Genomic DNA, 16,227 nt, shown 5'->3' on the forward strand with positions numbered 1-16,227 from the left:
GTTTGTGAAAATTGCAACACCACGAAGAACTTACACAAGTGAGCTGAAAATTGCAGGAAATGTAAAGTAGGGAATGATATGCAAATGATTAGGATTGCACACCGGTAGCGCATGCGTATGCTGAGCCTCGCCCTCTGAATGGCGGGTCGAACCGAATATAAATAGACGGCTGTAGCGAGGCGTGTATGATTATCGGTGGTTATATGCTAGAGTTAACGTTAACTGAATCTTTACTATGCCTATTCGACGAAAAAAAGCGAAATTTGAGCAAATTTCGGAGTTTGAACGGGGCAGAATCGTCGGCCTTCGTGAAGCTGGATTGTCTTACCGTGCATTAGCCGCTCGTGTGCAACGTAACAGCAGACAATCATGCGTGTTTGGAAGCAGTGGACGGACGAGGGTCGGACAGCTCGGAAATCCGGGAGTGGACCCCGAAATGTGACGTCAACTCGTGATAGCAGACACCTGGTGCGTATGGCGCTGACGGACCGCACAGTTTTTTCTAGACAATTGGTAGCACAGTAGTCAACAGCTGCAGGTGTTTCATTGTGTGCTTCATCAATTCGGAGATGTCTGCTGCAGCGTGGGCTGCGCGCAAGGATTCTTTTATACAGGATTCCTCTCACGCAAAAACATCGCCGCCTGCGGCTACAATGGGCCAATGTGCATAGAAACTGGCGTGCTGATTGGCAGCAGGTCGTCTTTTCTGACGAATCCCGCTTCAATTTGTGGCACCATGATGGTCGAATTCGTGTCAGGCGCTATGCTGGTGAACGGCACATTCCGGAGTGCATTATCGAACGTCACAGTGGACGAACACCCGGATTTATGGTCTGGGGTGCCGTAGCATATCATGAACGATCACAATTGCTAAGAATTTGAACAGTACCCGATACATAAACGAAGTTTTACAGCCCCAAGCTATTCCTTTCCTGCAAAGATTGCCAGGGGCTGTATTCCAGCAGCATAATGCCCGTCCATATGTCGCCAGGGCTGTCAAATTCTGCCTTGATTCGCAGCAGGTACAGCTTCTTTTTTGGCCTGAATATTCCCCGGATATGTCACCGATTGAACATGTGTGGGATTTCGTTGGGCGGCGTCTTGCACGTGATTCTCGTCCTGTTGCTTCGACAGACGAACTTTGGTTGCGCATACAAACAATATGGAATAGTCTTCCGCAGGCAGATATTCAATCTTTGTTTCACTCCATGCCGAGTCGTGTAGCAGCTCTTATTGCGGCGCGTGGTGGTCACACAAAATATTAATTTCTATCTCTTTTTATTGTTTGTTTGGTTTGAAAATGTAATCATTTACTTGTACCATTACCACTCAACTGTGCATTAAATTTCATTCAACTATGATGCTTCCTTCATGGTGTTGCAATTTTCACAAACAGTTGAGTGTAGTTCATAAGGGAAGGAGTTATTTTCAAAAATTAAATAACCCAAAATATAAATTATGTCCTGTCAATGACACGTGAACTAGTAGGAAAAATAGAGAGCCTTTAAATTATCAAACGTGTTTCATATAATGATTGCAATACCGGTATACCGAATACCGGTATTTCGAGCAATTTTTCGATTTCGTAACACTGTTGTTTGCTGAGGAAAATACCGGTATTTTCGGTATTAGCTGAAAATAATAAATAGTTTTAATTCAAGAATTTTCAATTTAACTTATTAAATATCTACTTATATTTTAAATGTACATTTATTTTCCCATAATACAGAACCGAAATCAATCTATTGATGTAAAAATTTAGCTTCAAAAGCATGAACTAACAGAATATCATTAAACAAAAGTATTTTGTGCACCATGTACCTACTTATTTTTTCCATTTCCCTGATGGTTCATTTTCCCTTTTGGGAAGTTGATTTCGAGCGTAATTTCGAATGCCCCCCCCCCTCCTTTCTCCGATGAACAATTTATTCAAACCATCAATTGCAGGAATGCTTTATGATTTTTTTCCTAAATATTTGTCTCAATTGTACTAAATTTTGACAAAAACTGTTTCTTGTTAGCATTACAAATGGCAATTTGTTGGCACCAGTATTGGTTTGTTGTGCCGTCTCGCTCTTTGCCTTCATACTTGACAAGATAATATTTGGAAATTATATATTGCCTTGAAAATTTGCATGGAGGAAAAGCATAAATATGTTCCACGAATTCAAAGATATTTTCAGATATTTACATAATTATAATTGCAAAGAATTTCGAAAAGAAAGCTAAAACGAATAAGAGAAACCAACAAGATAAAATTTAGTCACGTTTATCGTAAATTTCAAGCCAAAGAGCTGTATAAAAGTAAACACAAACCCCTCCTATTCAAGAGAAAATGATGTTAATATAGGAAAAGTATCGTCTCTCAGGAAAGAAATTTCAACTAGCTTTAAATTAAAAAAATTATAGAAATACACACAATACGAAAGATTCACAGACTTCCTTTGACGTTACTTTTTTTTAATATGTAGAGAAAAACCCAACTTTTTTTTCATATTTAAAAAAATAGTGACATTTTATCTAAACATTTATCATCGTTAAACCTAAATTAATATTTTTGAGGGGTCCTAAATTTTGCCTCTTTTGTACGCACAGTTAATAATTTCTTTCACAAAAAAGAAAATATTTGCTCATTGCACTCCTGAATGGACGTAGTTGCTGTTGTATAATATTATTTTGATAAATATAATCTGTCATGTCAGGCCCGGATCTACAAATTGTACCCCCCCCCCTCCCCCACAAACAAATCACCAGGGTCCCTTAACGCCCATTGGATTGCGGGAGGAATCTGTGGGTAAGTAGATCCGGGCCTGGCTCATGTTTTTAGTTAGGACGTGCAAACATTTTCAACGCGAGGTGAAACAAAACCTTCCCAAAAGAAGAGCGACACTACTAAACAAGGCCGCCATTGAGGGAGGATATCAGACACAGAATAAAGGGGCCGTAAGGCTGAAAATCTGTGCTTCCAGTAATAATGATAATTTCATCAAAAACATTAATCCTAGTATATTTTAATCTGAAAATTTATATATCACTGAAATAGTTTTGTGAAAAATAATTTTATTTAATTTCTCAAAGGACAGAGTGCAAAGTTTCAAAAATAAATCGAACATGGGGGGAGGGGGCGAATAACTATGAAAGAAGAAAAAAATAAAACTATGAAAGGAGTAAAAAGTCGAATCTTAAAAGAGGTACACTTGCTCTCTTTTCCCCTTGTGGAGCTCAACTTTAATTAAATTTAATGCTACAAAAATGTGTCCTTAAATCATGAAGCTCTTGGGTACTGAAGCATTATTTTCACGCTTTGGGATGGACCATTATTTTCGAAGAGATACAAATTTCTTTAACGCCGTTTTTGGAAATGCACCGGAGTTCTCGCACTGATCAGTGACGGAGTTATAGGTAAGGTTCAGCCATTGCTGAAGTTTTACCTGGCACGCAAGTTTTACCAAGCTGTGTGAGGACCGCGGTTGCCATGGTTTCAGTTTTCCGTTCTTGTTTTTTTTCGCAATTTTATGATTCGAGAAGAGATACTAAATTAGTTGAAGTCTAAAGCATATTATTCGTATTTGGGGCTTTAAAATTGTATAAGTATTTTTACAATGGATAAAAAAAATGCAAATAGGATTCAAAAAATGCGAAATCTCAAGCCTGGGGTTCATGATGCCGCTGAAAAGAGTTCCAAGATTGACAATTTCCGAGTGACCATGCGCAGCCTTCGAGAACTGGCAGAAAAGGAAGCGAGGTTGGTCCATTGTGCTGTCACAGACATGGAAGAGAACTTGATCGATCCAAAATATATTTTGGAGCTTACTAAAAGCATTCACAGAGAAGGAGAGAAAAGTATTACCGATTACATAAACAGAAATACGGAGATTCTTTTGAACGAACATGCATCGATTGTGAGAGAACAAGTTGTTGAGAGCATGAAAAAACAAATAGAAAGCATGAATAAAGAAATAGCTCTTGATGCACAAAAACTCGAGGAAGACGTATCTAATTTCCTGGAATTGATTCAGAATAGTTATCAGAGTGCGTCTCATAGTTTCAATAAGGTAAAAGAATTGGCGAAGGAAAATTTTGAAAAGGTAGAAAGCCTCAATGAAACACAGAATGAGCTTTTCATGCTACAGACTGAAATTCAACTGTTGGAACAACAGTTACTGGAATGTTTGATGTGCACTGCGTTTTTAGATGATCTTTTCCCATTGGATAAAGAGAGAGTTAAGGTTCCAAAAGATTTCCTGAAATCCTTCGGCCCCACCTTCACTGCCAAAGAGCAGGAGGAACTACAGAAGGCGGTTATTGAAGATCTTGTGAAATCCGAAGAGGTTTTTGACGCCCCAGTGGAAGCCCAAGTTGAATCTGCTGATGCCATTCTTAAAGTAATTGATCGTCTGAAGAGCAGTAACCTGTCCCTGGTGCAGTATAGCCACATCAGCAGAGGGTCAACAAAATATGAATCCCAAGAACTCATAATGGCCAAGCAGAAAATGGAAGAAGAATTGAAGGAATGGGAGAAAAAAATTTTCAATGCCGAAAAAGAAGTTGCTGCTGTCAAAGAAACTTTAAACTGTCTCAAAAAGGAAGTGAGTAACTTAGATCAAGAACAAAGTGAAAAGGAAGAAACACTGCAAAAAGAAGTAGAGTTGGCAAAGATTTCTGAAATTTATAAAATTTGTACTGGAAGCAGCGCTAAAAATGTAGATCCATCTCTAATGAAGGCAACGATTGATGCATGTTTTGAAGATTTGCTCTATGAGTTGAATAAACATCCCAAAAGAAGAATCAAGGATTTGTTTAGAGTCATCGAAGCTGAAAAGAAGCAAAGTATGCGTCGAGCCGATGAAACGGCAAGAGCCAAACAGCTGAAGAAAAAATTACAAAGAGCTACTGCACTTATTTCTATGACAGGGTCTAAAACAACTCACAAAAAACTTTAAAGCTCCGTTTAGAAAATATTTGGAGAACATTACCTGTTGTGGTCCGTAAGCAAAAGTTAAAAAAAAAAAAATTAAATCGTGCTAAAGGTTTTTCAAAAAAGGGGGTAGAACATTTTGTACATCTTTTGCTGGGTTACACCTAGTGGTCGGGGGTGTTTTGAGGGGTCTTTTTCTCATTAGGTATGGCTCTTGATTTTGGTGGTAGGGGTTACGATCTTGAGGGGCAGGGCCGGATTACCAAATAGGCAATGTAGGCAGTAGCCTAGGGGCCCCGAAAGAATATCAAAATTGCAAATACAAAAAAAAAAAAGTTATATTTTCTTCAAAAAAAGGGGAGGGGGTGCTCCTTCCTTGTTTGTTTTCAATTAAAATATATGTGCTTGCGTGTTGGGTGTGAAAAATTTAGACGCTACAGACCCCCGCCCCTGTTTTCTGACCTCGCAATGGCTCTAGGGGCCCCCATCACTTCTAATGCCTAAGGGCCTCCGACTCCTTGATCCGGCCCTGTTTAGGGGTTGCGCCCTTGTTCTTAGGAGGGGGGCACCCCCGTCTTTTGTAGTTTTACTTGACAGTATTAAACCATGGCATGATGATTCTCAACCAAAAATTTTATAAACATGTAAAATTAATCCATTTGTTGTTCTTCCTTAATTTATATTCAAAGTTTAAACACATCATTATATTTCCTGAAGGTAAAATTTTTCAATAAATCTTCGTTTGAAGTTTGATATAGTTAATTTCGAACTTAAAATATTCTCCTCAGATGCAGTTAATTTCAACGCAATCATCTTGTGTGTTCGTGTGTGTTTAATGTCTTCTTACTGTGTTCCATTGCGCTGAAATCATAGAAGTGCGTACGGGGCTCACCAGAGGTACCGTGGAACCCTCATTAGCTCATAGAAACAAACGTAAATACGAAACTGGGAAACTTTTTCTGTTTTCAGGTTCATTAATTCTGTGCATCATACGCTTTTAAGATGCTTTTTTACTCATATATTTTTTGAAAATTTCCGAAGACAATCGCGTAAGTGCTATTCTGGGAGTAGTCTGAACTTTCTGGTACAAATGCAGACTTCGTACTGGCTTTTAAAAAATATAGACACGATATTACAAAAATATTAGGACAAAAATCAAGTCATTTTTAATATGTTTTAATATGTGAAGAGTACATATTATATCTATCAATACATATGGCAGAATCCATGTCAATTCAGCCAGAGCGTTACATAGATAATCTTCGAATTTTTTGAATGTAACATGTGTTAAAACTCATAAAAAAAGTAAAATCAGGATATATTTTAGTTTTTTCTTTTTGTAGTAAGTTACTACAAAATACCAGGCTTTGCAATCAATCTTTGAGTTGAACCGCACCATTGCTGCGGTAGCTCATCTGGTTTGCTAATTCTGCTTTAGCTACCAGTTTGTTTGGCTCTCTTGGCTCCCTTAAGAGGTTTTTCGCCTCCGGCTCATGTGATTCCTATTCCGGGCTGATGAGTGCTAAAAAGCACGAAACTTCAGTCCCCGGATGGAATAACTGAGCTGGTGGTGTATTTTAAATATTTTAGTTTTGTCCAAAACAATTTCTGGATCGAGATATAGGCCGCCGAAGGTGGCTTCCCAAGCATCATTTCTCACTTGCGATTTTCGACAAAATCTTTGAAGTTCTTTATCTCAGGATCGGTAAGATAAACATACTGGTAGCGGCCAGTGCTTCGGTGGTGGTCACTTCAAGGCTTATATTTGAAAACATTGGATTCCAGGTCTCCCAATGGATTCAAACGTGCAGGAGCTAATGCCTCTTGCACGTTTGAATCCACTGGGAAGCCTGGAATCCTATTTTTTAAACATAAACCTTGAAGTGGCCACTACAGAAGCACTCTGAAGCACTGGCCACTGCCGGTGTATTTACCTTAGAACATACAGTTGGCTCTCTGTTTAACGACTTTCAAGGAACCTCAAAAAATTGCCCTTAAGTAGAAAGCGTCCTTAAATAGGATGCTTTTAACACTTCAGTGAACCATCTGGGACCGTGAAAAGCCGTCGTTCAATAGAAAAAATCGTTAAATAGAGCGTCGTTAAACAGAGAGCCAACTGTATTTTTTTACGATTTGTTTTACTTAAAAGGTTATTTTAAAAGCTATGCAACATTACGAAATGTATGTTTAATTTTTTTTCTCAAAGTCTTCAGAAAAAAAAATAATCATAAAAAAATTCTTTTTAAAAAAATTCTCAAAATTTTATTTTTTTTACTGATAGTTTGTACCCCTGATAGTCGGAGAGCTGGTGACATATTTTGGGAATTTTTTTAAGGCACTTAGAAACTGGAAAAATTGAACAATTTCAATGTTAGGGAATCTGGAATCGAGAGTCTGCAAGTTTGCGGTTATTTTGCTACTGCGCAGACAGTTGAAGTTGCGTAGTAGCCAAAAAAAAAAAATCCTCTAGGCACATTGGAACTGTTTAAATTTCTGATTTTGGCGCTTGATGTGATAAATACAGAAACAAAACTCCCGCAGACTGTGTACACGATTACAAAATACTCCCATGCATCCTGGAGCTTATGAAAAACCATTTTAAACAAATCCTATAGGCATTTGCCAAAAAAAAAAAAAAAAGGAAAATTGGAAATACTTAATTTTATCAGTTTTGCTCTTAAACAATGCAGAAATAGCACTCCCAGGCTGTGTGGACGATTATAAAATACTCCCAGACGTCCTCGAACATTCGAAAAACAAATTCAAAAACAAATATTTTAGGCATTTTCACAAAAATCAATCGAAAATCCTATCCTTTAAGCAAATTGGAAACACTTTATGTTATCAGTTTAGCTCTTGCAGGTTACAGACATAACGCTTCCCAGACTGTGCGAATGGTTATAAAATGCTCCTAGATGTCCTCGAAATTGCGAAAAAACATTTTAAAAGCAAGTGTTTTAGGCATTTGCAAAAAAATCAATAAAACCCCTATCTTTTAGGCAAATTGTAAATACTTTATCAGTTTAGCACCCACACAATGCAGAAATTCTGGTCCCAAACTGTTTAAACAATTATAAAATACTCCCACACGTTCTCTAACTTGCGAAAACCCAATTAAAAACGAATTCTTTAGGCATTTGCTCAAAAATCTATCCAAAACCCCATCCTTTAACAAATTGGAAATACTTTATTTTATTAGTTTTGCTCTTACAGAATACGAAAATTGCACTCATAGACAGTTTAGACGGTTCAAAAATACCTGCAAACTGCCCTAAAATTTCGGAAAATCAACGAAAAAACCAGACTTTCAGGCACTTTCAACAATTAATCAGTGGCGTAGCCAAGGGGGGGGGGGTACAGGGGGGTTCGGATCCCCTGTGAAATGACTAAGTGTAAATATATGATATCAGAAAAAAATGCATAGTGTTAGTAAAAAAAATGGAATAAGAAAAATATGCATAAGGTAAATGCACCAGTAGTGGCCACTGCGTCAGTAGTCGCCACTTTAAGGTTTATATTTTAAAAATAAGGATTCTAGGGGTGCCAGTGGATTCGAACTTGCAGGAGGTAGACTTCAGGCTATAGTGTAGTAGGAGTTCAAGGTTCTATAGTATAGTAGTTCAAGGAGGAGTAGGTAGAGCATCATGGAAAATTGTTATCAACTATTTAATACGGTCACCTGGATTGTCTTCTAACGCTTCCCCGTAACGAGGTATATAAACGTTGGGTTGTATTATGAATAGAACAATGCTCAAAAATAATATTTTTAGAGCTGTAACCATCTTATGAAATGTGAAAGATCATGTTTGGAACGTTTTCAACTCGAAATAGTTCTTTTTCGGCTGACAGTTTACCTGGTCACTACTGGTACCAAAAAAGTTGGGAAATTCAAAAGTGGCCGCCGAGTGACCACTACTGAATCAGAAAGGTTTTTCATAAATCAACTCAATTTTTCTTTTAATAGGTTGTAATCTCTTTACATAAAAACCTGCCTCATTTCTGACATAATATTATTGTGTGATCTAGTAGTGGCCACCTGGTGGCCACTTCTAAACAGCAATATGGCCACTACTGACTCATGTACATTACATAATGGCCACTGATGGATCAAATTTGAGGTTTGAAAAAAATTGAACAAATTGACATTCTGGCATTTTTAAAAAATGGGACGATTAAGGAAGAGAAGGGCTATAATAAGCTCATTGAGTTTCAAATATGGTAATTGATAGTGTAGGGCCACAGTTTAAAAAAGCCACAAAATTATGCTTCACTGTGGCGACTGCTAGTGCGTTTACCTCTTCTATGGCCAGGCCCGAATTACTCAACAGGCCATCCCCTAGGCCGTAACGCCCTGGCCTAGGGACGCATATCACGGGGGGGGGGGGAGGGGAATTATTAAATAGCTTGTTGGTTAAAAAAAAAACAACAACAGGGATTTGGCTCGCTAGTACAAAAAGAGGAGAAACATTCTACTAGAACCGAGAGAGAGATTGCACCCTGTTTGCTGAGCAGGTAAAAAAATGAAGAGGGAAGGGCATAATGCTTGATCAAAGTTATCCCTTTTCTAAGCAAAGCAGATAATTTTTAATTTTTTAGATTTAAGCAATCATTTCTTGAAAATACAGATTTTTTTAAGGTAAAGCCCTTAGAAGTAAGTCACACACAGTAAAGTTAGAAAAAGCCATGATATATAAAATTCCCAGTTATAACACTTGTTTATGGAACAATTTTTCTCTCTGGTAGTCTAAATCATATCAGTAAATATGTGTTTTGCAATTTATAATCTATTGATTCATATTTATTTATGACTGCTAATAATCAAGGACGCCCAAATTTTTTTAGGAAGGGGAAAATTTTCAGTTTACCGGATAAAACTTCAAAGCTTACCGAATAAAAAATAGGAGCATGGTACTACTAGTAGTTTTCTAAATTACCTGTGACTAACATTAATTTAGTAGTTACTAAAATTATGTTTACAATAAATAGCATAAATAATCAGAAAAAAATAAAATATTAGAGTACTTAAAAAATAATTTACTAGACAATACCAGATATTTACCGCCAAAGTTTTATGATAGATTACAAATGTTGTAAAATTTCCGAATTTGTAAAATGTGTAACATTTACGGACTTTTTAAAAATTTTACCTTTGGAAACACCCTGATTTCTGTATTTTATCGATGTACAAAACGTCCGTAATTAATTCTTCAGATACCAATTTTATTTTCTAAAATCTTCATTAACTTAAGACATAGCTGAGAAATAATGATAATTTTTATGAATCTCTTGAATCAACACAGATGATTTAAAATTTTTGCATCGAAGTACGAACCTATGAATTATTTTTGTTTAAAATTAATGACATTCTAAAATCTAGGAAAAAGAGTCTCCACAGCGTTTCGTCAAAACTTTGCCTGCATGCTACACAAAAGTTAATGAACTTAAACTCACAAAATTACTATAACGTATTGACAACCAAAAGTACTTTAAGTTCCTAAAATTTCAGACTTCCAGTGTGATAAAATTTTCCACAACTTGAGCTTAAACATGGTAATTCGTTACGACAGACAGAATTTCAAGCTCATTTTTTTTTTATCCTCATTCGAAAGAATAACATCGAAAAAAAATTTATTTTGATATGAAAAAATGCGTTCTTTCTAATGGTATAAATGAAAAGAGTATGCGAAGTGACAATATTGAGCTACAGCGCTTTGAAAATAGGCTATTTTTCATTTGAACGGTTTTCATAGCCACTTTGGACGACAATATCTTTTGGGAAATAGATATTTAAGCTCTGAAACTGTAACCCATTAAAAACAAGTGTTTTTACAATATAATCACGAAGTAAGAGCCTTTGAATTATTTTCGTTCAGATTTTATGGCAACCTAAAATCCAGGAAAAAATTTCCCCGCCGCGCTTTTTCATGAGTTTACACGCGTGAGCTCAAATTCGCTGAAATACATAAGTGTATTAACAGTCAATTGTACTTTAAGTTCCGAAAATTTCAGGCTTACATGGTGATAAATTTTTCTGCAAACTTTGAGTAAAGATGGCAATTTTTCGCAAAAAGCTCATCCGCCATTTTGGGTCATTTTTTTGGGGAGATTCTAGATCCTCAGGATTTAGGTCTCGGAAGCTGAAAATTTGCATAGTTTAGTTTCAAAGGCCTATACCTCTATAAAATTTCATCCAATTCGGAGATGGTCGAGTTTGGGCCACTAGATCACTTGACATGGAATGACTCAAAAAGAATTTTTTAATTCGAGCCAATAGTTCCTGAGATAAGCGCGTTCAACCAAACAAACTCTACAGCTTTATATTATTAGTATAGATTGCTATCTTTTTTTTTAAAATGTTGTCAAACTGAAGATTGTCATGAGTTTGTATATGCAGCAATGAAGACTTTCTTTCGTTAAAAAAAGTTTTGAAACGTACATTTCAGCTGTCCTTGACCTTGGTAAGGTAAATTGTCAATGCAAAATCTCTTCGATGTTTTGTAATAATTATTCAAAAATCGAATTCTGTTTCAGAATTGTGGAAAAAAACCCCTTTTTTTACACTTTTATTTAATTTGCTCATTTATTACTATTGTTTCAATTTTTTTTAAGATTGCGAAGATTTTCTTTCTATTTTCCTTTTTTTTTTTTTTTTTTCCATCTCTAAAACGAAATTCGACGGCCCTGGGCATGAGTTGGGGTTTAGAACTCTCCCCCAGAAATGTTTCGATTTTGAAGTTCCACAAAATCAGTTTAAGACGTTCTCAGATTATTTTAGGAGGATAAGGGAAGACGAAGACAAGGTTGGGATACTTCTTCGGAAATCTTTCAAACCCTAAAAACACGCTTATAATACCATCTCTAATGATATTACGGGAAGAAATGGGGTTTAAACAAACTTTCCCTGTGACAGTTTTTTTTTTTCTTTTTAAGTTACAGAAACGCAGTTTGCGACGGTCTTTGGTGATCGGGGGCCCTCCCCCAGTTTTCCCGTAAATATTTCAAATTCGGAGTTTCAAAAACGCGATCTAGAAAATCTAGAAAAATAACAATCTTCGCATATTATACGAAATCTTATTATTATATTATTTGATAAGCTCGAAACCTATAGGAGGTGGAGGGTATAAATACCATTTGCTTACGCCACTGGTTGCAACACCACCCATTGACCATCATTGCTTAAAAACTAAGAAAGCAAATTAAGAAATTTGCCTCGAGCTGAGAATAAAAGTCGCAGGGAGACAACTGCCCACCCGCCATTTGACCATTTCATTAGGGTACCCACCCGCCTGGTGGGCACCCCAATGAATTTATAAATAAAAAGAATTTATATATTTTAATCCTAATTATACCTATTTAAAATTAGCAAAACTTTTCTTCTCGATACAATCCCCACACATATACATTTAGGATTGACCTTGGAGAGACGGGAGTATCGGGAGAGTGATTCAAGGACCACTTTAAATGCTATATAGAATATCCTCAGTTTCAGGGGATCCGGGGGCGTCTCCCCAAGGGAAAATTTTGAAAAACAGATTTAAAATCTCTCCATTTTGAGGCAGTATAAAGCATAATTCGAACTAGAAAAATATTAGGGGAAAAAAAAGCAAGCCAAAATTTTGTGTGTTTCACACTCTTTTTCAAATTAAGAAAATGCAAAATAATTTTTTTGAGCAATCACGATTGCTTATTGTCCTCACTTGACCGTTCTTGGCGTTTGGTTCCTTTTTCAGCTTGGATCAGGGACCTCTGCAGCACCACCGCCCACCGGCCTCTGCAGGCGCGGCTCCTCCGGTCCAGAGCTATCCGCTTCTCCTGGTCGGAGGCATCCATGTCCTACACTCACTCACACACATACGATTTCACACACACACGCCTACTTGCAGGTCCACGCACACACTCAAGCCTACACACAACTATACACACGTAACCGCCCAGGAGGAGGGGCAGGCTTGGGGGGACAGGAGCCGTTTCAAGAAACAATAACTCCAATGAGTAGGGTCATGCCGCAGTTCGTGATTGCGAAAAACATAATTTGAATTCAAAATTTAAAAATTCAAATTAATTATCTTTTTTTTGGGGGGGGGGGGGGACAGAGAGAGGAGAAATGACAACGCATCAGGATTTGCTCACCTCGGCTTTTGGTAGAGTTAATATTTGATCTTTTCCCAAACCTAACGACAAACAAAATGATAATTAGTAAAAAATCCATAAAACTTTTTTTAAAAATGGTGTGGAGATTTAGAAAATAGGTTACGAGAGAGTACATCCTAGTCATTCAAACAATTTAAAGTTTATACACTAGATAAGAAACAAAATTGAGGAACATTTCAAGTAGACTCAAAGACTTTTCAATTACACTAGACAATTAAATTTATTTACAGCACTTCATTTGCACTTTCCAGTTTCCAATCTCTAACATTTTAATACTTGATTGTATCGTTTTACCGAATTGTTCTAAACTTGTAAAACACTCCTGTTTTAAGTTTCTGTTTTCTTAAAAACTGTATGTTTCTCATTACAACAATATTTTTTTGAGTACAAGTAGTGTGAAAACGAAAGAGGTAGATCAATATTTTTTTCTTGTGCTAAACAGATTAAGTTGAAGTAAGATGAAAGCAAGCAATAACATTGGAACTTCTAATCTAAAGTATGTACTGAGAAGTTGGGATTAAATAATTAAGAAGAAAATTATCTCAAGCTATATGTTAGAAACGTGAAACCATAACTTATGTATTGTTGATGCCGAATGTACAAGGAGTTGAATTTGGTAGTTTGGTCTTCCCCCCTTCCAATCACATTCGTTAGAAATTTTAAAACGCAAGGTTTGTAACTACATTTTCCCAAATGTTCAAGGTTTTAGAGCATTTGAAAATGAAAGTTTTTTTTTTTTAACTTTTAATTTTTTTAGGAACGAATCATGCAGTTTTTCGGGAGTTGGAGGCCGCCAACAAAGCGGGGTCCCTAAGCTATAACTTTTTTATTTTATAGGTCCATGAGAGTAGTGGCATGGGTAAAACGATACAATCAAGTATTAAAATGTTAGAGACTGGAAACTGGAAAGTGCGAATGAAGTGCTGTAAATAAATTTAATTGTCTAGTGTAATTGAAAAGTCTTTGAGTATCTACTTGAAATGTTCTTCAATGCATGGGTGAAAGGGGCCTGCCAGCTCTCGACGGACCTTGTTCTTCTTCGTTTTGCACTTATAATGGGGCCGCCGCCCCACGTTCAACAGAGTCTTGATGAGCTTGGTCAAGCTTGTTCTATAAAAACGTTAAAAAAAAAAAAATAATAATAATAAAATAAATAAATAAAAATAAAAAAAGAAAAGAAAATTAATTTGAATTCTGAAATTTTGAATCCAAATTATGTTTTTCGCAATCACGAACTGAGACAGGACCCTACTCATTGGAGTTATTGTTTCTAGAAACGGCTCCTGTCCCCCCCCCCCCCAAGCCTGCCTCTCCTCCTGGGCGGTTACTTGTGCGTAGTTGTGTGTGTGCGTAGACCTGTGTGTATGCACGTAGGCATGCTTGAGTGGATGTGTGTGAAGTCGTGCGTGTGTGTAGGACATGGACGCCTCCGACCAGGAGAAGCGGATAGCTCAAAACCGGAGCAGACGCGCCGCGCCGCCAGCTGAGGACGGTGGGCGGTGGTGCTGCAAAGGCTTCTGGTCCAAGTTGAAAAAGGCATGGACACCAAAAACGGTCAAATGAGAACAATAAGCAATCGTGATTGCTCAATTAAAAAATAAAAAAATCGAAAAACTATATTTTAAATACAAGTCAGCGCGGGGCTCCCTAATCACGGGGCTTTGTGTGGCTGCACGGCCCTGCTGCCGCCCCTACATATCCGTGGGTAGGGGGGGGGGAAGGATGCTATTCTATTTTTTGCTAATTTTTTATTTAGAATTATATTTAAATCAGGTTTCTCAAAAGGCGGAGCAAGAATGAATCAAAAGTTAAAATGAAATAAAGTAAACCATTACTTAAATTATATTGTTCAATATTCTAAATTAATTACTACTGATTATTAATTAAATTACTGATTATAATTAATTAATACTGATTCAAAATTTCTAATTATTTAAGATGTTATTTTCTTTGAATAGTTGTGCAATTATTTAGTTTAACCAAGAGAATTGAAAGCATGAATCACAAAAGCTATTTCAAAAGCACATTTCTAAAAACTCAAGGAAAAAAAGTCAAGAATTCTGCTGTCATTTGGGTAGAGTTAAAAAACTTAAATTTTTTTGATTTCATAAACATTTAGGTCCAAATAATTAAGACCATGTGGTGCCATCTATTATCGAACAAAGCTAACTTAAAATTTAGGTTCTTTAGAAATTATGAAAACAAATTCTATGTACAGAACAGATCTATTAAAACTTTCCGAGTTGTATCAAAAAATTTTAAATAAACCCATTTTTTACATTAATATTTATGTGGTGTATTTCTTGGTTCCCATGGATATTTTAGATGTCTTGAATACAGTAATAACAAACAGTCAGACTTTGCCATTTTTGCATAGTTTCAACATCAAAAACCTTGCGTTTCGTGGAACTTAAATTTTCGAATGAAAGATTACTTATATATTTTTTTAAATTTAAATACATATTTATATAAAAAAAAAAACGCGAAGAAGGTGTCCCATAAAATATTTAACTCATTCTTGTCAACAGATGGCAGTAGTTAACCACTTCAGGATTTCTAATGCTATGGGATCCAAAATTTCTTCCTTTTAAAAAGCTGATAAAACAACTCACTATCAGACGCATTATCTATTGTCACGAGACGAGTAACTAACTTGAATGCTGTTTAAAATTGAGTTAAATTTCCGACAGAAATTTGTTTTTTCTCCAAGCATTCGATCGTTTTAAATTATCGATTTGAAGTTCTGCGAAAATATGAACAGATCCTCAAGAAATGAATTATTATTTATTAGAGCTCATTGGAAAATGAATTAATTAATTTAACTTTTTCAGCTGTGAAGTAATTTTTTTATGCACGGAAAGGGCATGCTGACAATTTAAATTCCATGTTTGACAAAATCGAGATAAAATTTTAATTCCGTATCTTTTTTAACATATTCAGTATGAGTATTCAGCATATTTTTTTAATCAAAAATACAAAAAATTATAATACACATTCGTTTTTGTACTCTAAGTTTCTTTTCCTGTATTAATGGCATAATTTTTAAAAACAAAAAATAAAAATAATAAATCATATAACATAAGCCTTCATCGCAAAGAAACTATGCGAAAAAATCATGTCATGTTTTCATGTGCTTGTGAATAATACGGCAGATGAGC

General features: G+C 36.1%; 1 protein-coding gene across 1 annotated transcript; it reads left to right on the forward strand.

Annotated features, from left to right (window-relative positions):
• The first annotated feature begins 3,740 nt into the window (after positions 1–3,740).
• On the forward strand, positions 3,741–4,943 carry LOC129226720 (coiled-coil domain-containing protein 38-like). The gene has a single exon (XM_054861349.1). The coding sequence runs from the start codon at positions 3,771–3,773 to the stop codon at positions 4,941–4,943; it is 1,173 nt and encodes a 390-aa protein (XP_054717324.1). The 5' UTR covers positions 3,741–3,770.
• The last annotated feature ends 11,284 nt before the right edge of the window (positions 4,944–16,227 follow it).

Source organism: Uloborus diversus, chromosome 7 (genome assembly GCF_026930045.1).
Source record: "Uloborus diversus isolate 005 chromosome 7, Udiv.v.3.1, whole genome shotgun sequence".
NCBI classification, from domain to species: Eukaryota; Metazoa; Arthropoda; class Arachnida; order Araneae; family Uloboridae; genus Uloborus; species Uloborus diversus.